At 35.0% G+C, this 14,468-nt stretch overlaps 2 protein-coding genes across 4 annotated transcripts in view; one reads left to right on the top strand and one right to left on the bottom strand.

Annotated features, from left to right (window-relative positions):
- Positions 1-6,717, top strand: part of LOC135221863 (uncharacterized) — a 102,391-nt gene extending 95,674 nt beyond the window's left edge. For all 3 annotated transcript variants that reach the window (XM_064259809.1, XM_064259808.1, XM_064259807.1), the window contains 3 exons: positions 3,580-3,768; positions 5,251-5,429; positions 5,539-6,717. In XM_064259809.1, coding sequence (XP_064115879.1) covers positions 3,580-3,768; positions 5,251-5,429; positions 5,539-5,768 — 598 coding nt within the window. In that variant the 3' untranslated portion in view covers positions 5,769-6,717. The remainder of the gene's footprint in view (positions 1-3,579; positions 3,769-5,250; positions 5,430-5,538) is intronic.
- Positions 6,718-8,332: 1,615 nt separating this feature from the next.
- The window catches only part of LOC135222433 (uncharacterized), a 44,882-nt gene continuing 38,746 nt past the window's right edge, over positions 8,333-14,468 (bottom strand). The window contains exon 8 of the mRNA XM_064260520.1: positions 8,333-8,638. The gene's annotated coding sequence lies outside the window, so the exon portion shown is untranslated. The remainder of the gene's footprint in view (positions 8,639-14,468) is intronic.

The raw sequence follows: 14,468 nt of genomic DNA, 5'->3' as shown, positions 1-14,468 counted from the left end.
AGAAGTTTTAGTTTGGTTAATTATGGCCTTACCTGAGAATTGTCATTTACAGGTACTCCTCATTTAACGACATACGTACTCATTTTACGACAACTTGAAGTTATGATGACAACATGAAGAGAGAGAAAAAAAACCATAAAATTAAAATGAAAACATTGCCAATGGTGGCCAAGAGAAAGGCTATTCAGTGCCAATAATCTAGCCTAGCCTAGGGTTTTAAAACCTTGAAATCTATGGCTAAAACAATAAACAAGGCTTCAATGTATTACTTTGTAAAGAAAAGCTATACAGTTGAACCTCTAAAAGTCTGCATTCTATGGTCCAGGAACTTCACTGGTTGGCTTTATTCAGCCACTGTTAGTTTATTGCGCAGCCGAATGGGTAGCGCCACGTTTGTTTACAACTTCAAGACAGCAAAACTTATGCCATAGTTCTTAGTAATAAAAATAAAATGTGTGAAGTCAAATATGTTTTTTTATATTAACTGGAAAATAAATATATTTTTTAAAATATTCCACTTGAGAAGTCTTTACCAAGTCAATCCTTTTAATCAAAACAAGGAGACATTTGGCATGCATGAATTCCTTACTCTTAGTGTGCTTGAAAGACTTACATGTAATACAGTTTGATGTTTTTATACAACTGCATATTTACATATGTATTCGATATATCACCCATTAGATCACATGATACTATGTAGAGGTAAGACGTGCAAGCGTAAATCTTTATCAATGCTGGAAAATGCTTATCCCATTAGCGAATAGTGTAGTGTTCACTTTCCTCAATAGATGGCATCGTTTTTTGTTTGCATTTTGACGGTGACATTCAGATGCCCTGTGATCGCCGAAATTCATTCATTATTTTTTTCATCTTACTGCCCTCTACAATAAAAATAAATGACGAAAAAACTAATAGCGATAATTTTGAAATACCAAATTTAGAATATTAAAGTTTGCTAAATAATGTGCAGATTCTGAGAGAAGTTTAGTACTGTATTGACTTAGTATTGTATATTCACTTACTTGTAGGCTAACTCGGGAATGTAGGCTAAATGTGTTAAATAAAGTATACACTTATTTTAAAGAGAATTGTACATTATGAAGTTATAAAATGAAGTTAAAATATATGAGCAATAAAATGATAAAAAGCATTTTCAGAACTTTGCCATTACTAGTAGGCTATGTTGGAAATTAGTTCCGTGTATAATGCATGACTGAAAATTAATGCTATTAGTCGAAATAAAAAGAATAACATGTTTGTTTAATGACGTGGTTGCTGGAACGGAACCCCATCGTTGAATGAGGAGTACCTGTACTATACTTTTTTTTCTCTAAAGAAATGGCTTTGAGTATATTTTGGCTGATCTCGTTGAATTTTCTGTCTTTGCTGACCTTTTTTTTAGGAAATAATAAGCATAGTGTTTGCAAATACAGTGGACCTCCCGTATTCTCATTATCAGGACTCAAGGACTCACGCATTCACGGATTTCTCTATGGACCATATCTGCCCATTATTTGCGTATTTGTGGTATTTTTCTATGAGAAATATCCACAAATTCCTTTTTTTTTTTAAATAAATTTCATCATAAAATGCACTTTTTGTGATAAAACTATAAAAAAAGCCTGTATATACATTTTTAGTGGGTTTTCCTTGAGTTTCAACCAACAAAACAGGCAGTTTTAAGCATTTTTTTTTTTTTTTTAAATAGAGGTTTCAACTATTCCCGGATTCTAGTTATTCAAGGGGGGGTTGTCTGGTAGGCATCTCTCCCCCACGAATACGGGGGGAACACTGTATGCCATAAAGTGTGTAATGCATTTACACTTAAAATTTGTGAGGGTTTTTAGCAAGAGTAGCTTTTCAAACCATTGCATATTGTCCACATTGCTTTTTAGCACTTATTTATTGTTTGTGGTAGTATTTTTTTTTTCAGTGCTTCTACTGGTTATAAATAACCCAGTCATTATTTAGGGGAAATAATCTAATATTGGTTCCAGGTCCCCCTTGTTTCCCTACGATGGTGTATTTTCCTGATTTTTTCATCAAAGTGCTGATGACGCCGAGGTCTGTAAATAAAAAGGTATCACCAGGCCGTAAAGTCACGGGCCCGTCATACCTGGAGACCATTCGACGTCTCCTTTGAGAGAGAGGATTTTTGCGGTGAACAACGACTGGGATGTCTGGATATTTGCAAAAATTCTCAGCGCCTGTCTCCCTGTACTAGGGAAATGGTCTGTTCTCTCCTATTAGAGCAACTCTTTAGCAGCTAGTGGACGTCCTCATCTTCCATCACTGAATCTCTTGTCCACTTCCATCACTGAATCTCTTGTCCATCTTTGCTTTTAAAGACTACAGGTCTGCCTTAAGTAAAGTATTGAGACTTTAAGGGGTAGATCTCTACTTCTTGTGGGAATCTCCATGCTCCTGAAGAATTTTGAACAGTTTTGTCCCCCACGCAACTCAGCCACCTGAGTGGGACATAACTCTCATTCTGAGAAGCCTTACTTGTTGACCATACGAGCCCTTCACAGAGTTGTAAGACGGACCTGACACTTAGGACTGTTTTACTCTTTTTCCCTGGCATTGGTAAAGAGAATAGGTGAGCATTATGGCCTTTCCTTCAATTCAGGGAGCATGCAGATTTCCTCCCGCCATTGGGTAAGTCTTCTAATGTAAAGGAAAAAGATTTGTATTTGAATAGGAATAATTAGGAAATTTTAAAAGTAATTTGTATCTTACCTAGCATAAAAAAACCTGAAGTTCTTTACCTACAGGCTGTTTCAGCCACCTTTCTCATCTGGTACCCTGACTGAAAGGCAAAGTGTAAAACTGTAATTTTTTGCTAATGTTCTATAAAATTGCTGTTTTCCAATATTATGGTAACACAACAGGAAAATTTGATTGATGACCATGTTCTTGGAATGAAGATATACAAGCATCAAGCATTTAATTTTAAAGTGAAATATTCCATAATTAAAGGGCTACTTTGCAGGGTTTTTTCTCGTGACTGACAATGCCCTCGACCTTCCCCAGTGTCGTTCCTGCTGTAAATTTCTGTTTCTTGCCTCATCAAGGGTTTTGTTATCCTATGGCATTGTATGCTTGGCTGTATAGGAGGGAACAAGAGTCATCTTGCCCCTGCTCTTTACAAAACTGGAAATTTGTACCTTCACTCTTCTGCTGTAAACACTGACTGTACAAGCTGTGGTTGATGTTCACATTACATATTCCTTAGTGTTTGGAACAGTGCCAGTCAATCCATGAGACCATACCTTCTACTGAAGGAGGAAGGCTCTTAAATAAATACAAGGGTTTATATACAAACCATTATTTTTACTTCATTCCCTCCTCTGACCATCATGCATTTTCCCCTTTATCCAAAAGAAATATAGGGCTATCATTCAGTTGAGTGGGCATTTCCAATGTCCTTACCTTACCTACCTGTCAATAGTCGACTACCATGTTACCAAGCTTTAACAGTTAGACCAGCTATGAAAAATATTTTAACATTTGATATATTTATTGTTGAGAAATGTTGAGCAATTGTGAAGGTGAAGCAATACAGTGTATTCTTTCCAGGTGGGGTATGGCAAATGTAGCACAAAATGTTAAAAACGAAGAAAATAATTCACAAGTTAAGGAAGAATTGCAGAAACCTAACATGGGACTTTCAGGGAAGCTCTCAGAAGATACGAATACCTTCAATGGTGTGGTCATTAAGTACTCTCAGCCACCAGAGGCCAGAAAACCTAAGCGGCGATGGAGATGGTAACCAGAGTTTTTGGGTTTTATAACTATGAATTAAGATACATGTCATTGTAGTATGAGTAAGATTCTGAAATCAAAATACTCAGTAAATATCATCCCATAGAAAACAATATCACATTGTTGAATAATGCTAGTAATGAGGACAATTAAGAGGAAAGGTTAATTTAATTTCAAGGCCACTTATTTGTTTATCTTGTATTAAACAGGTTCTTGTCACCCATAGATCACTTCTTGACATGGATCACAAAGAAACAAGTTACTTCAACATTAGTTAATATGCACAAAATTTTGAACATCCAGTTACAGTTTTGAAAGGAGGCCGGTAAACCTTGTAGAATAGAGGCAAACTTTTAGAATTAATCATCTGTAACTAGTCATTACAGTATTTTAAAATTACAGTATATCTTGCATTTAATTATATACTATTACTATACAAAATGAAGGAGCTTAGCTTATGAGTAAGATGGACAAGCATAAAATAGAAATAGTTATCACAGAAGATTTATGATCAGCTTTCTGACAGCATAATTATTGCAGTTTGTATCATCCAGAACCATTGAAAAGTTTTCTGTTGACAATATGGCTCCCTGCTGTAATTTCAAGTAGACAATAGGATGATGATAAGTTACAATTGTGATTCACAAAAAACAAATTGGAATCTTTGGTTCCAAATTTATGCAATGAAGCTTAGTTTAGAACCCAGTTTTTTACATTTTGCTAGTCTGTACATTACACGATATAGGAGAGCAGCTTAACTCTCTCATCTCAAGTTGTTACATATCAAGGAAACTTGTTTTGTATTATATAAGTTATGTAACAGTGAATTTATAAATAGCTGTAAATTTAATTGAAATAAACTGTAACAGATTTCTTCCAGGATACATTAACACCATAGAGTTTTATGACCTTAAGATAATTTTTTCCAGCTGATAAATGCTGTGTTTCATGTAAGCATGATAACATGTAGTTTTCATTTCAATGACCAGAGATTCATTTGTCCATTTTTGCTTCTTTTACACATTTTTAAAAATGACAAGTATCAACTCTTATCTTAATCATTATCTAATATGTATCACTATTGTATATGACACCTTAATCTTTAGTGTAGAAGTTAATGTTTAGCCAATTTAAAGTTTACTCTTTTCAACAAACACTATTATGTAGAATGAAACAAGTTTTGTAGTATAGGAATTGTAATTATGTCACAATGACTTAATAATTCAAAATTGCATTTAAATGAGATTTTAAATGGAAAATCTTACTGGATGCAAAATTTCAAAGAAATACATATACATAGGGTTTATAAATTTAATCACATTGCTTAAAAGTATATGAAGAGTAGTATTTTTGTATATCTGTAAAATTATAATAGCATAGTTTCATAGGATCTTATTTCACAGGGTAACCGGCCCGAGAAGAGTCTATTTGGGACTCGGAGGTCTGGAAAAACTAAGCCCTATTAATTATAATAATATTCCACAGGTACATATTTAAGGGTGAGGAAGACTTGCCGTTTTTACCGTTACATCGCCAAAGTGCCTACCTTATTGGACGTGATCGTAAGGTAGCAGACATACCCACTGACCACCCGTCCTGCTCCAAACAACATGCCGTCCTGCAGTACAGATTAGTTTCATATGAACGAGAAGATGGTACAAAAGGTAATTAATTTTTTGGTTTATCTACTGTTATTTTGTGGTGTAAAATAAATTGTAATATCTTGTTTCATATACTATATGTAGGGACTATAGTATGGGATATCTTTTACAGGTCGCACAGTCAAACCTTACATCCTGGATTTGGAATCTGCCAATGGCACTTACGTAAACAATCGTAGAATTGACCCTCGGCGATTTGTGGAACTGGTAGAAAAGGATGTTGTCAAGTTTGGTTACAGTTCACGAGAGTATATTCTACTCCATGAGGGATCAAAAGGAGATGATGCTGATGTGCCAGATATGGGAGTGGATTTAAGCCCTGTATCGCTTCTGAGGAGTTGAAAAATATCAAAATTTCTCTCGCAAACCAGTTACAAAGCTATATGGGGTACTGTGCGGGGGGGGATTTTTTTTGTGATTTTTTTTCTTTAAAGGAAGTGTTATTGAATATGTATTGAAATAAATTTTTGTAGATATTTTTGAGTAAGTTCCATTTACTGTGAAAAATATACAGGTTGTAAGTTTTGAGATACAGTCCTCCTATCAAATGTTTCTGGTATGACATTGAGGTTAAGAGAGCCTCTTTTTCTAGTGTGTACAGTGTATTTGTATTTCAATAGTAAGGACGACTTAAGATTTTTTTATAATTACTAGTACAGAAAGATTACAAAAGTGGTACAGACATATTACAACAGTGGTACATTTAAAAACACTAAAACCATATTTTTTATCTGTAAACTTGAATTATATTGTAGGACAGTACTGTAGTTTTCTTTTACTACTGTAAGTCAACCTATGATGTACATTTTAAAAGTGTCCTTTATCTTTAGAGAATGTCATAATAATTTTTGTCATGTCATATATCATGGGTATGTCTTGTTATTTAGAAATTCAGACTAGCTGTTGATCTCTTGATAGGTGTATACTTATACATACCTGTATAGCCTATTCCTATAACATAAGGTTGGCTCTGTAGGTGACAGTACAACAAGCATCACATTCATATTTGAAAGAGAAATTAACATCATTCATCACTCCATCAAAAATAACTATAAAAATGTGCTTTTCCTGTATATAATGTACCCCAGCATTTGTGGAAAAAATAGCACATACTGTAATTAGATGTCATGTTTACACTATTACTTCATGGGACTATAAAAGAATTACAGTGCAGTACACAAAATTATTGTCCTTATTTTCGTTTCTGTTTTCTGGAAAGTGATATCCCTTTGTAATATATAGACAGGGAAATTGTGTTTATTATATTTATGGCTAATAAAAAGAATTTTATTTTGAACTTGTCCATAGCCCTTATTACATCTTGAATCTTTATGTATCTTCGGGTTTACAAATCTTATATGTTGACAGGATGAGTACTGTGTTAGCTGAGAGCCTTTAGTAGAAGTCTTCCTCCTTAGTAGGTACCCCACACTTGAAGATGCTTTCTTACTCATAATGTCCCAATGATTATTCAGAGCCAAGGCTCCTTCCAATCTGGAAATGCATTTGATAGCCCAATCACCCCCTCCATGTCTTTTGCTCCATTTCAGGATAAGGTTTGCATATTTTATGCAAACTTTATCCTGAAGTCTTAATAGTACTAGCTGAAGAGGCGACTGGTCAACAACCACTCCCTTCCACTCCTCAAGGGGAACGTAATTATATGATGTCAAAAGAAATGGAGTTCCTAGACATCACCTAGGCCAAGTTGGAACCAAAAACAAGTTTGGAGGTGAAGTCCTAAGTGGGAATGCAAAAGGCTTTTGGGCCTTCAGGGTCCTTAGAAACGGAATGCTCATGCTCATACACTGTTGGTGTGTCCTGACAATTCAGGCAGAACGACAGGATGTTGTAAGCCCAAGACTTGATTGAAGGATGTGAAAGATGTCTCCTAGATGCCAACAGCATCTTGTGTTTCTAGGTCACTTATCCAAGAACTGACTAGACCTGACGTTTCTAATCATGGATGCAAAAGATGTCTCCTAGACGTCAACAGCGACCAATGCTCCAGGAGGTCAACTATCCAAGTACTATAGTGACCAGACCCAATCATTGCTAAACTTTGCTGACTGGATGAGAAGCATTATTTTCAATGGGGTGTGGTCGATGGCTGTGATGCCTACAGTCCATAAAGACAGCCAAATAGTAACAGCTTTGGTGTGTCGAGATTGAAGGACTAATTGGTCGTCCACCTAGATCCTTCAAAACGTCGAGATGTCAAGACCAATTGTCTCTAACACCAACCCTAGTGACTGAACTTGTCCGTCATACACTCATCATCCTGGAGTGCATCTGGTTGACCGCTGTGTGCTACTGCAAACCTGTGATGGTAGGAGAGTAGCCCCCTCATTGACTAAGGAACTACCATGGTACCGTTCCATAACAACATTACGTAACGCCTAGCCTTCGATCCTGAAGCTTCGAGAACGAAGATGATCCAGGTTATTTAGGTGCAGATTAGGTGAAGTTGGGTTAAATACCTAACGTAGCCCTTAAAGAGCTGGTAACTACCTTCTGGTTGATGCCTTGAGACAAGAAATCCCAGGAATTGAAGTGCAGGTTTGGTAAGGTTAGGCTAAGCTAAGTTGGGTTAATGCCCAACCTAACCTAACCACACTAGGAAGGGTGCATTAGTGTCATTATGATCTGAATCTGGAAAAAATTTGCAATCAAATTTCCTTATGTATTTCTATACTCCGTAGTATTACCAAACAAACCTGATGTCCATGGCCCCTAGCAAAATTTTAAAGGGGGCAAAATCCCCCCCCCCCCCCCTCCTGCTTTTTTTTTTTTTTTTTTTAACTTCCGCATTTTGTGCCTAAAGACGACGCATTTTAGTGAAAAATGTTAAATGACGAAAATTAAGTAGGATAAATGATCTTCCCAATGGTATATAATAATATGATAAATTTTTTAATCAATTTGTATTTTTCATAGCTAACAAACCTTTGGTCTTAACAATAGGATATTTCCAAGAGCTAGCTGGTAACCATGTGAAAACAAGATTGTAAGCAAGAAATCTGTGAGATCTGGCAACTCCTGCACATACGAGGTGATAGCTGGTCAGAGGCCTCGCACAGCCTCGTGACGTATTTATTATTTCCTTAACTGCCTTGGAGAGTAAGATGCTATCGCTTTGCTCTCCTCCCAAGCTGGTTGTTTTGTGCCCATGTTTCTTTCATTTCCTTGTGTTCAAATGTTCACCTAAGAACCTGAAAAATGCATTCTTTCAGTTTTCATCCTTTCACTATAAATATGTTTTGTAATTGGTGCATAGTTTTCAATATAAAGTATATATAATAAATTACCTTTTGGCACATTTTACTTGATAAAAAATTACCACCCTATTGATTTTATACACTTAGGATTAATGTAAGTATATTTTGAAACATTAATAATAATGATAATGAAAACAATAAAGATAATAATAATAAATAGCCTAAAAATCTGGAAATCTTGTTGATTCACTTAGATTTTAGATAACATAATCAAATATATTAGTCAATTTAATATAGTATTTATATTCTGAATATCCATTCTGACTTAATAATAATAATACATATACGTAGATGGAAACAATATTAATGTCATTTGCAATGACTGATGTTTTGGTGTTGCTACTGCATCATCATGTTAAGATTTTTGTGACCATTACAGGCAAGGTATATGAAATCGAAAAGGTCACAGACAAAATGTCCCATGTTCAGGTCGAAAATATGTTGCTCACTCATAGCTTTGCGGGCTGACACAGTCTCCCCTATTTACGGAAAAGGGTAAAAGTAAATTTCCAATTTGATGTGTGGGAAACATGCACCATTCGACACCATTCTTGTGCTGTATGCTTCAAATTCATCTATGGAAGCTGTAAAAAAAGCTGTAATAGCTCTGTTTATGCATACTTACAGTGACAAGTCCAAGAAAAAGTGTACATCACTCCAAGAGCTGCGATATAAAGTTTATTGTGAAATGTCAGCAAAAGAAATAATCGCTCACGAAAAACTACCAACAAGTCAGGGAGTCAGGAGTAGCAGAGCAGTATGTGCTACTTGCACACCTACAGACTATGGATTGGGATAGTCACACTACATAGTGCATAGATCCAAAAGATTACGCTCAGATGGTTGACTGCGACTCACATCAATTACGACACTGGATCTCATCGCACTCGACTTGTTGAGCGATTAATATCGTGACTGTAAGAACAATGGGTGTTCTTGGGTCAAAAGTGGAATACATTGTGTATCTGCTTGCTCACACTGCCAGGGTCTTACATGTCAAAACACTGATGTCATTAGAAAAGTAAATCCACAATAATATGTCTGTTTGATCTTGTTATTTAAAATACAAAGCAGAAAGTTTTCAATGACCTGCATGGTCCTCATTTCTGCTTTGTATTTTAAATAAGAAGATCAAACTGACATATTATTGTGGATTCACTTTTCCATTTTATTGACTCATGTGATTATGCGTTTTCCCTGATGTTATTGTAAATGACAAAGTTTTGGACCTAGAAGAAGTCAGAATGTTTATGAGTCTCCATGCTCTAGTTGTATACTTTTAATGATCTCAAAGGAAATTTTTATTTTTTAAATCTATTTTGTCTTACGGCATATCAATAACCTGCTTGAAAACTATATACATAGTTAAGTTCTTGGCATTGTATCCAGTTGGTTACTGGAAAAGTGATATATTTGCAAAGCAATATGGATACATTTACAATTATTTCTTAAGATATCCATAATGTTACGTCAATTCTTATGCTTATGTACAGCCTTAATATTTCATGTGATAAATGAACACAATAAAAGTATTTTTCAAGTATTAGCAGTTATTCGAATACCTCGATTACTGTTATTATTGGGTGTAAATGTGGGGGTATATTAAGTTGTACATATACTGTAATCAATTAGATCGCTAAATTAAATCAAGATAAAAAATAAAAAATTTTTGGGGTTCCAATCGATACACTGAAGGAACCGTGCCAGCTATATAAATTGCACCAAATATATTTTTCATACACCTAAATAATAATAATTTATAGTACTTTAAATTATATAGAAAATATGTACCATTACAGGCATATTTATAGGGTGAAAGGATAAAAACTAACAAAAATGCATTCTCCAGGTTCTTAGGTGAACATTTGTCTAGTCCTAGTAGCTAATTATGCAAGTATACATACATCATTATACACCATTGGAAAGATCATTCATCCTACTTAATAATTACCGTCAATATTTTTCTCTAAAATGCATGGTTTAGGCATAAAATGCGAAAAAGTAAAAAAATCACAATTTTTGGGGAAATTTTGCCTCCATAAAAATTTTGCTAGGGGCTGCAAACTTCAGATATTTTGGGGGGTAATACTAAGGACCAATGGGAAGACATTGGTGGAGAAATTCACCCTTACTAAACCTTACCTCTTGAAGTGTAGGTGACTACCTTTCGGTTGATGTTTTCAGGCACAAAGGAGACAACTGTCTCACCTCTCAGAGAGGATGGAAGGGAATGGGGAGACATTGTTGAAGACCAGAACCCCTCTTTAAGTACCATATGTAAAGACCTCGGGTTTGCACGTTAGGAAAAATACAAATTACTTAAAAAAACCCATAGTTTAACCCTGGACAGGTATCGCTATTTCGCTACCTGGTTAAAGGTTTCGTGGGTCGGCCGACCCGAGCGTCTATAAAAATTTGCCAAAAATCAGTAACTTAATTTTTGCTATACATTATAGTTTCTAAAATTAGTTTAAAGATAGTACTATACTACTGAAGAGATAAATAATACCCATCTACAAATTTAATATTTATTACAAATATTTTTTAAAAAGTAAATAGCAAAAAATAATTTACAAAAATATTTATAAAAAATACAAAATAGCCTATATAAGAAAATAAATTGAGGGAATCCTTCCTAAAAGTATAATTTACAATGTGCCACAGCCAGAAAAGGTGTTGGACCCATAGAGGTCAAAATCTGAAAAGAGAAAAAAAGGGTAAATTTTTCTGACCCCCCCAAAAAATAAAATTTTCACGAATTTTTTTGGGTACCTAAATGAATTAGGAAGTGGCTGATTTTTATAAAGAATAAAGTCATATTATCCTAAAATGTAATTATATAAAAATATTTGGACAAAGATGATATTAGCTGTTATATCAGGGGCCAAAATTAAAGGTAACTTTTTTACCTGCTATTTTCATCATGAAAATTTCTTATAAAAATGGCTGTAACTACTATAAGAAATTATATTTATGCATGAAAATACACCAGAATTTCATAAATTCTATAGAGAACAAGAATATATAGTGGTATGGCAACTTACTTTTCGGATCTGCCAACAAAATGGCCGCAGCCGACGCTTACTCCGACTGCCACATCTACCACCTGAAATGGAGGAATGTAATGTAATTTTCAATGTGTTATTTAGTTACCTAATTAAGCGTAGATTTGCATAAAACTATTATGGTGGCTTGCTGGATGTTTGAGCATTATTTTGCAGTCATCAAATAAAAAATCTGACCCAAAAAACATACTCTAATATAAAGGTCAATTGTTAACTTCCTCATTTTACCATGAAAATTTCTTATAAAAATGGCTCTAACTACTATAAGATATGATATTTATGCATGAAAATCTACCAGAATAGCACAAATTCCATAAGGAACAAGAATATATAGTGGTATGGCAACTTACCTAAGGGATATGATCAGTAAATGGGCCCCCACCCACGACAAGTGCGATGGCCAAATTTGCTACCTGAAATGGAGGAATGGAATGTAATTTTCAATGTGTTATTTAGTTATCTAATTATGCGTGGATTTGCCTAAAACAAATATACGAAACATAAATATAAAGGATAGAGAGAGAGAGAGACCCACAAACATACAAAGCATAAACATAAAGGATCAAAGAGGCATATGAGAGAGAGAGAGAGAGAGAGAGAGAGAGAGAGAGAGAGAGAGAGAGAGAGAGAGAGAGAGAGAGAGCACTTTACTTACTATAGCTTTCAGAGATGAGATGGATTTATTTACATGGAGAGAGGAGAGAGAGACAGAGAGAGAGAGATGAGAGAGAGAGAGATGAGACGAGAGAGAGAGAGAGGAGAGAGAGAGAGAGAGAGAGAGGAGAGAGATTACCTTACCTTACCTTACAGACCTTACAGTTCGTTCGGGTTGCCCCAGGTCCCTCAGTGTGAGGCGCCTCTAATGTCTACCAGAGAGTTGCTAGTACATCTTCCGGTATATTTTGCATCTTCCAATCTTGGATGGTCTGGGATGCAGTTTAGATATTTGTCGAGCTTATTCTTAAACACATCTACGCTCACTCCTGATATATTCCTCAGATGAGCTGGCAACGCATTGAATAGACGCTGCATTATCGATGCTGGTGCGTAGTGGATTAATGTCCTGTGTGCTTTCCTTATTTTTCCTGGTATAGTTTTGGGCACTATTAATCTACCTCTGCTTGCTCTTTCTGATATTTTTAGTTCCATGATATTTTCTGTTATTCCTTCTATCTGTTTCCATGCCTGAATTATCATGTAGCGTTCTCTTCTCCTTTCTAGACTATATAATTTTAAGGATTGTAGTCTTTCCCAGTAGTCTAGGTCCTTAACTTCTTCTATTCTAGCTGTAAAGGACCTTTGTACACTCTCTATTTGTGCAATATCCTTTTGATAGTGTGGGTACCATATCATATTGCAATATTCAAGTGGACTACGAACATATGTTTTATAAAGCATAATCATGTGTTCAGCTTTTCTTGTTTTGAAGTGCCGTAACAACATTCCCATTTTTGCTTTACATTTTGCCAACAGAATTGCTATTTGATCATTGCATAACATGTTCCTATTCATCATCACACCAAGGTCTTTAACTGCTTCCTTATTTGTGATTGTCTCATTATTAGGTCCCCTATATGCATATAGCTTTCCTTCTCTGTCTCCATAATTTATTGATTCAAATTTATCAGAGTTAAATACCATCCTATTTACCTCTGCCCAATCATATACTTTGTTAAGGTCTCTTTGTAGAGCGTTCCTATCTTCATCACAAGTAATTTCTCTACTTATTCTTGTGTCATCAGCGAAACTACTCACTACCGAATCCTTAACATTACTGTCTATGTCTTCAATCATAATAACAAACAATATTGCAGCTAGCACCGTACCTTGTGGCACACCGGATATTACCTTGGTTTCATCCGATTTCTCATCGTTTGCAATAACTATCTGTTTTCTGTTGTGTAAAAATTCTTTTAACCATCTTCCTACTTTATCTACGATATTGTGTTTTCTAATTTTCTTTGCTAATATATTATGGTCTACTTTGTCAAAAGCTTTTGCAAAGTCTAGATAAACCACATCTGTTTCATTTCCGCTTTTCATATTTTTGAATATGTTCTCACGGTGGACTAACAGTTGGGTTTGTGTACTTTTTCCGGGTACGAAACCGTGTTGTCCTATATTAAACAAATTATTTTTTATTAAATGTTTCATAATATTTTTCTTCATTACCCTTTCATACACTTTCATAATATGTGATGTTAGACTCACAGGCCTATAATTACTTGCCTCTAGTCTTGATCCACTTTTGAAAGTAGGGGTGATATATGCTAATTTGTGCTCATCATAAATCTTGCCTGTATCTACACTTTGTCTTAATAATATTGCAAGTGGCTTTGCGATAGAATGAACTACTTTCTTTAACAAAATAGCAGGGACTCCATCCGGCCCTGCAGCAGCTCCATTTTTAATTTCATTAATTGCCTGCACAATATCAGCTTCATTAATTTCTATGTCAGCTAAATATTCACTATTTTCTTCCCTTACTTCTATATCATTATCTTCATTATCTATTCTAGGGGTGAATTCTCTCTTATATCGTTCTGCCAGTATGTTGCAAATTTCCTTTTTTTCATTCGTTAATCTCCCTTCAATTCTCAGAGGGCCTATTTCTATTCTTCTTTTATTCATCTTCTTCGCATATGAGTATAATAGTTTGGGGTTTTGCTTGATATTTAATAGGGTTTTTTCTTCCAAGT

Source organism: Macrobrachium nipponense, chromosome 3, assembly GCF_015104395.2.
Source record: "Macrobrachium nipponense isolate FS-2020 chromosome 3, ASM1510439v2, whole genome shotgun sequence".
NCBI lineage: Eukaryota > Metazoa > Arthropoda > Malacostraca > Decapoda > Palaemonidae > Macrobrachium > Macrobrachium nipponense.
This window is presented reverse-complemented; position numbering and strand designations above follow the sequence as displayed.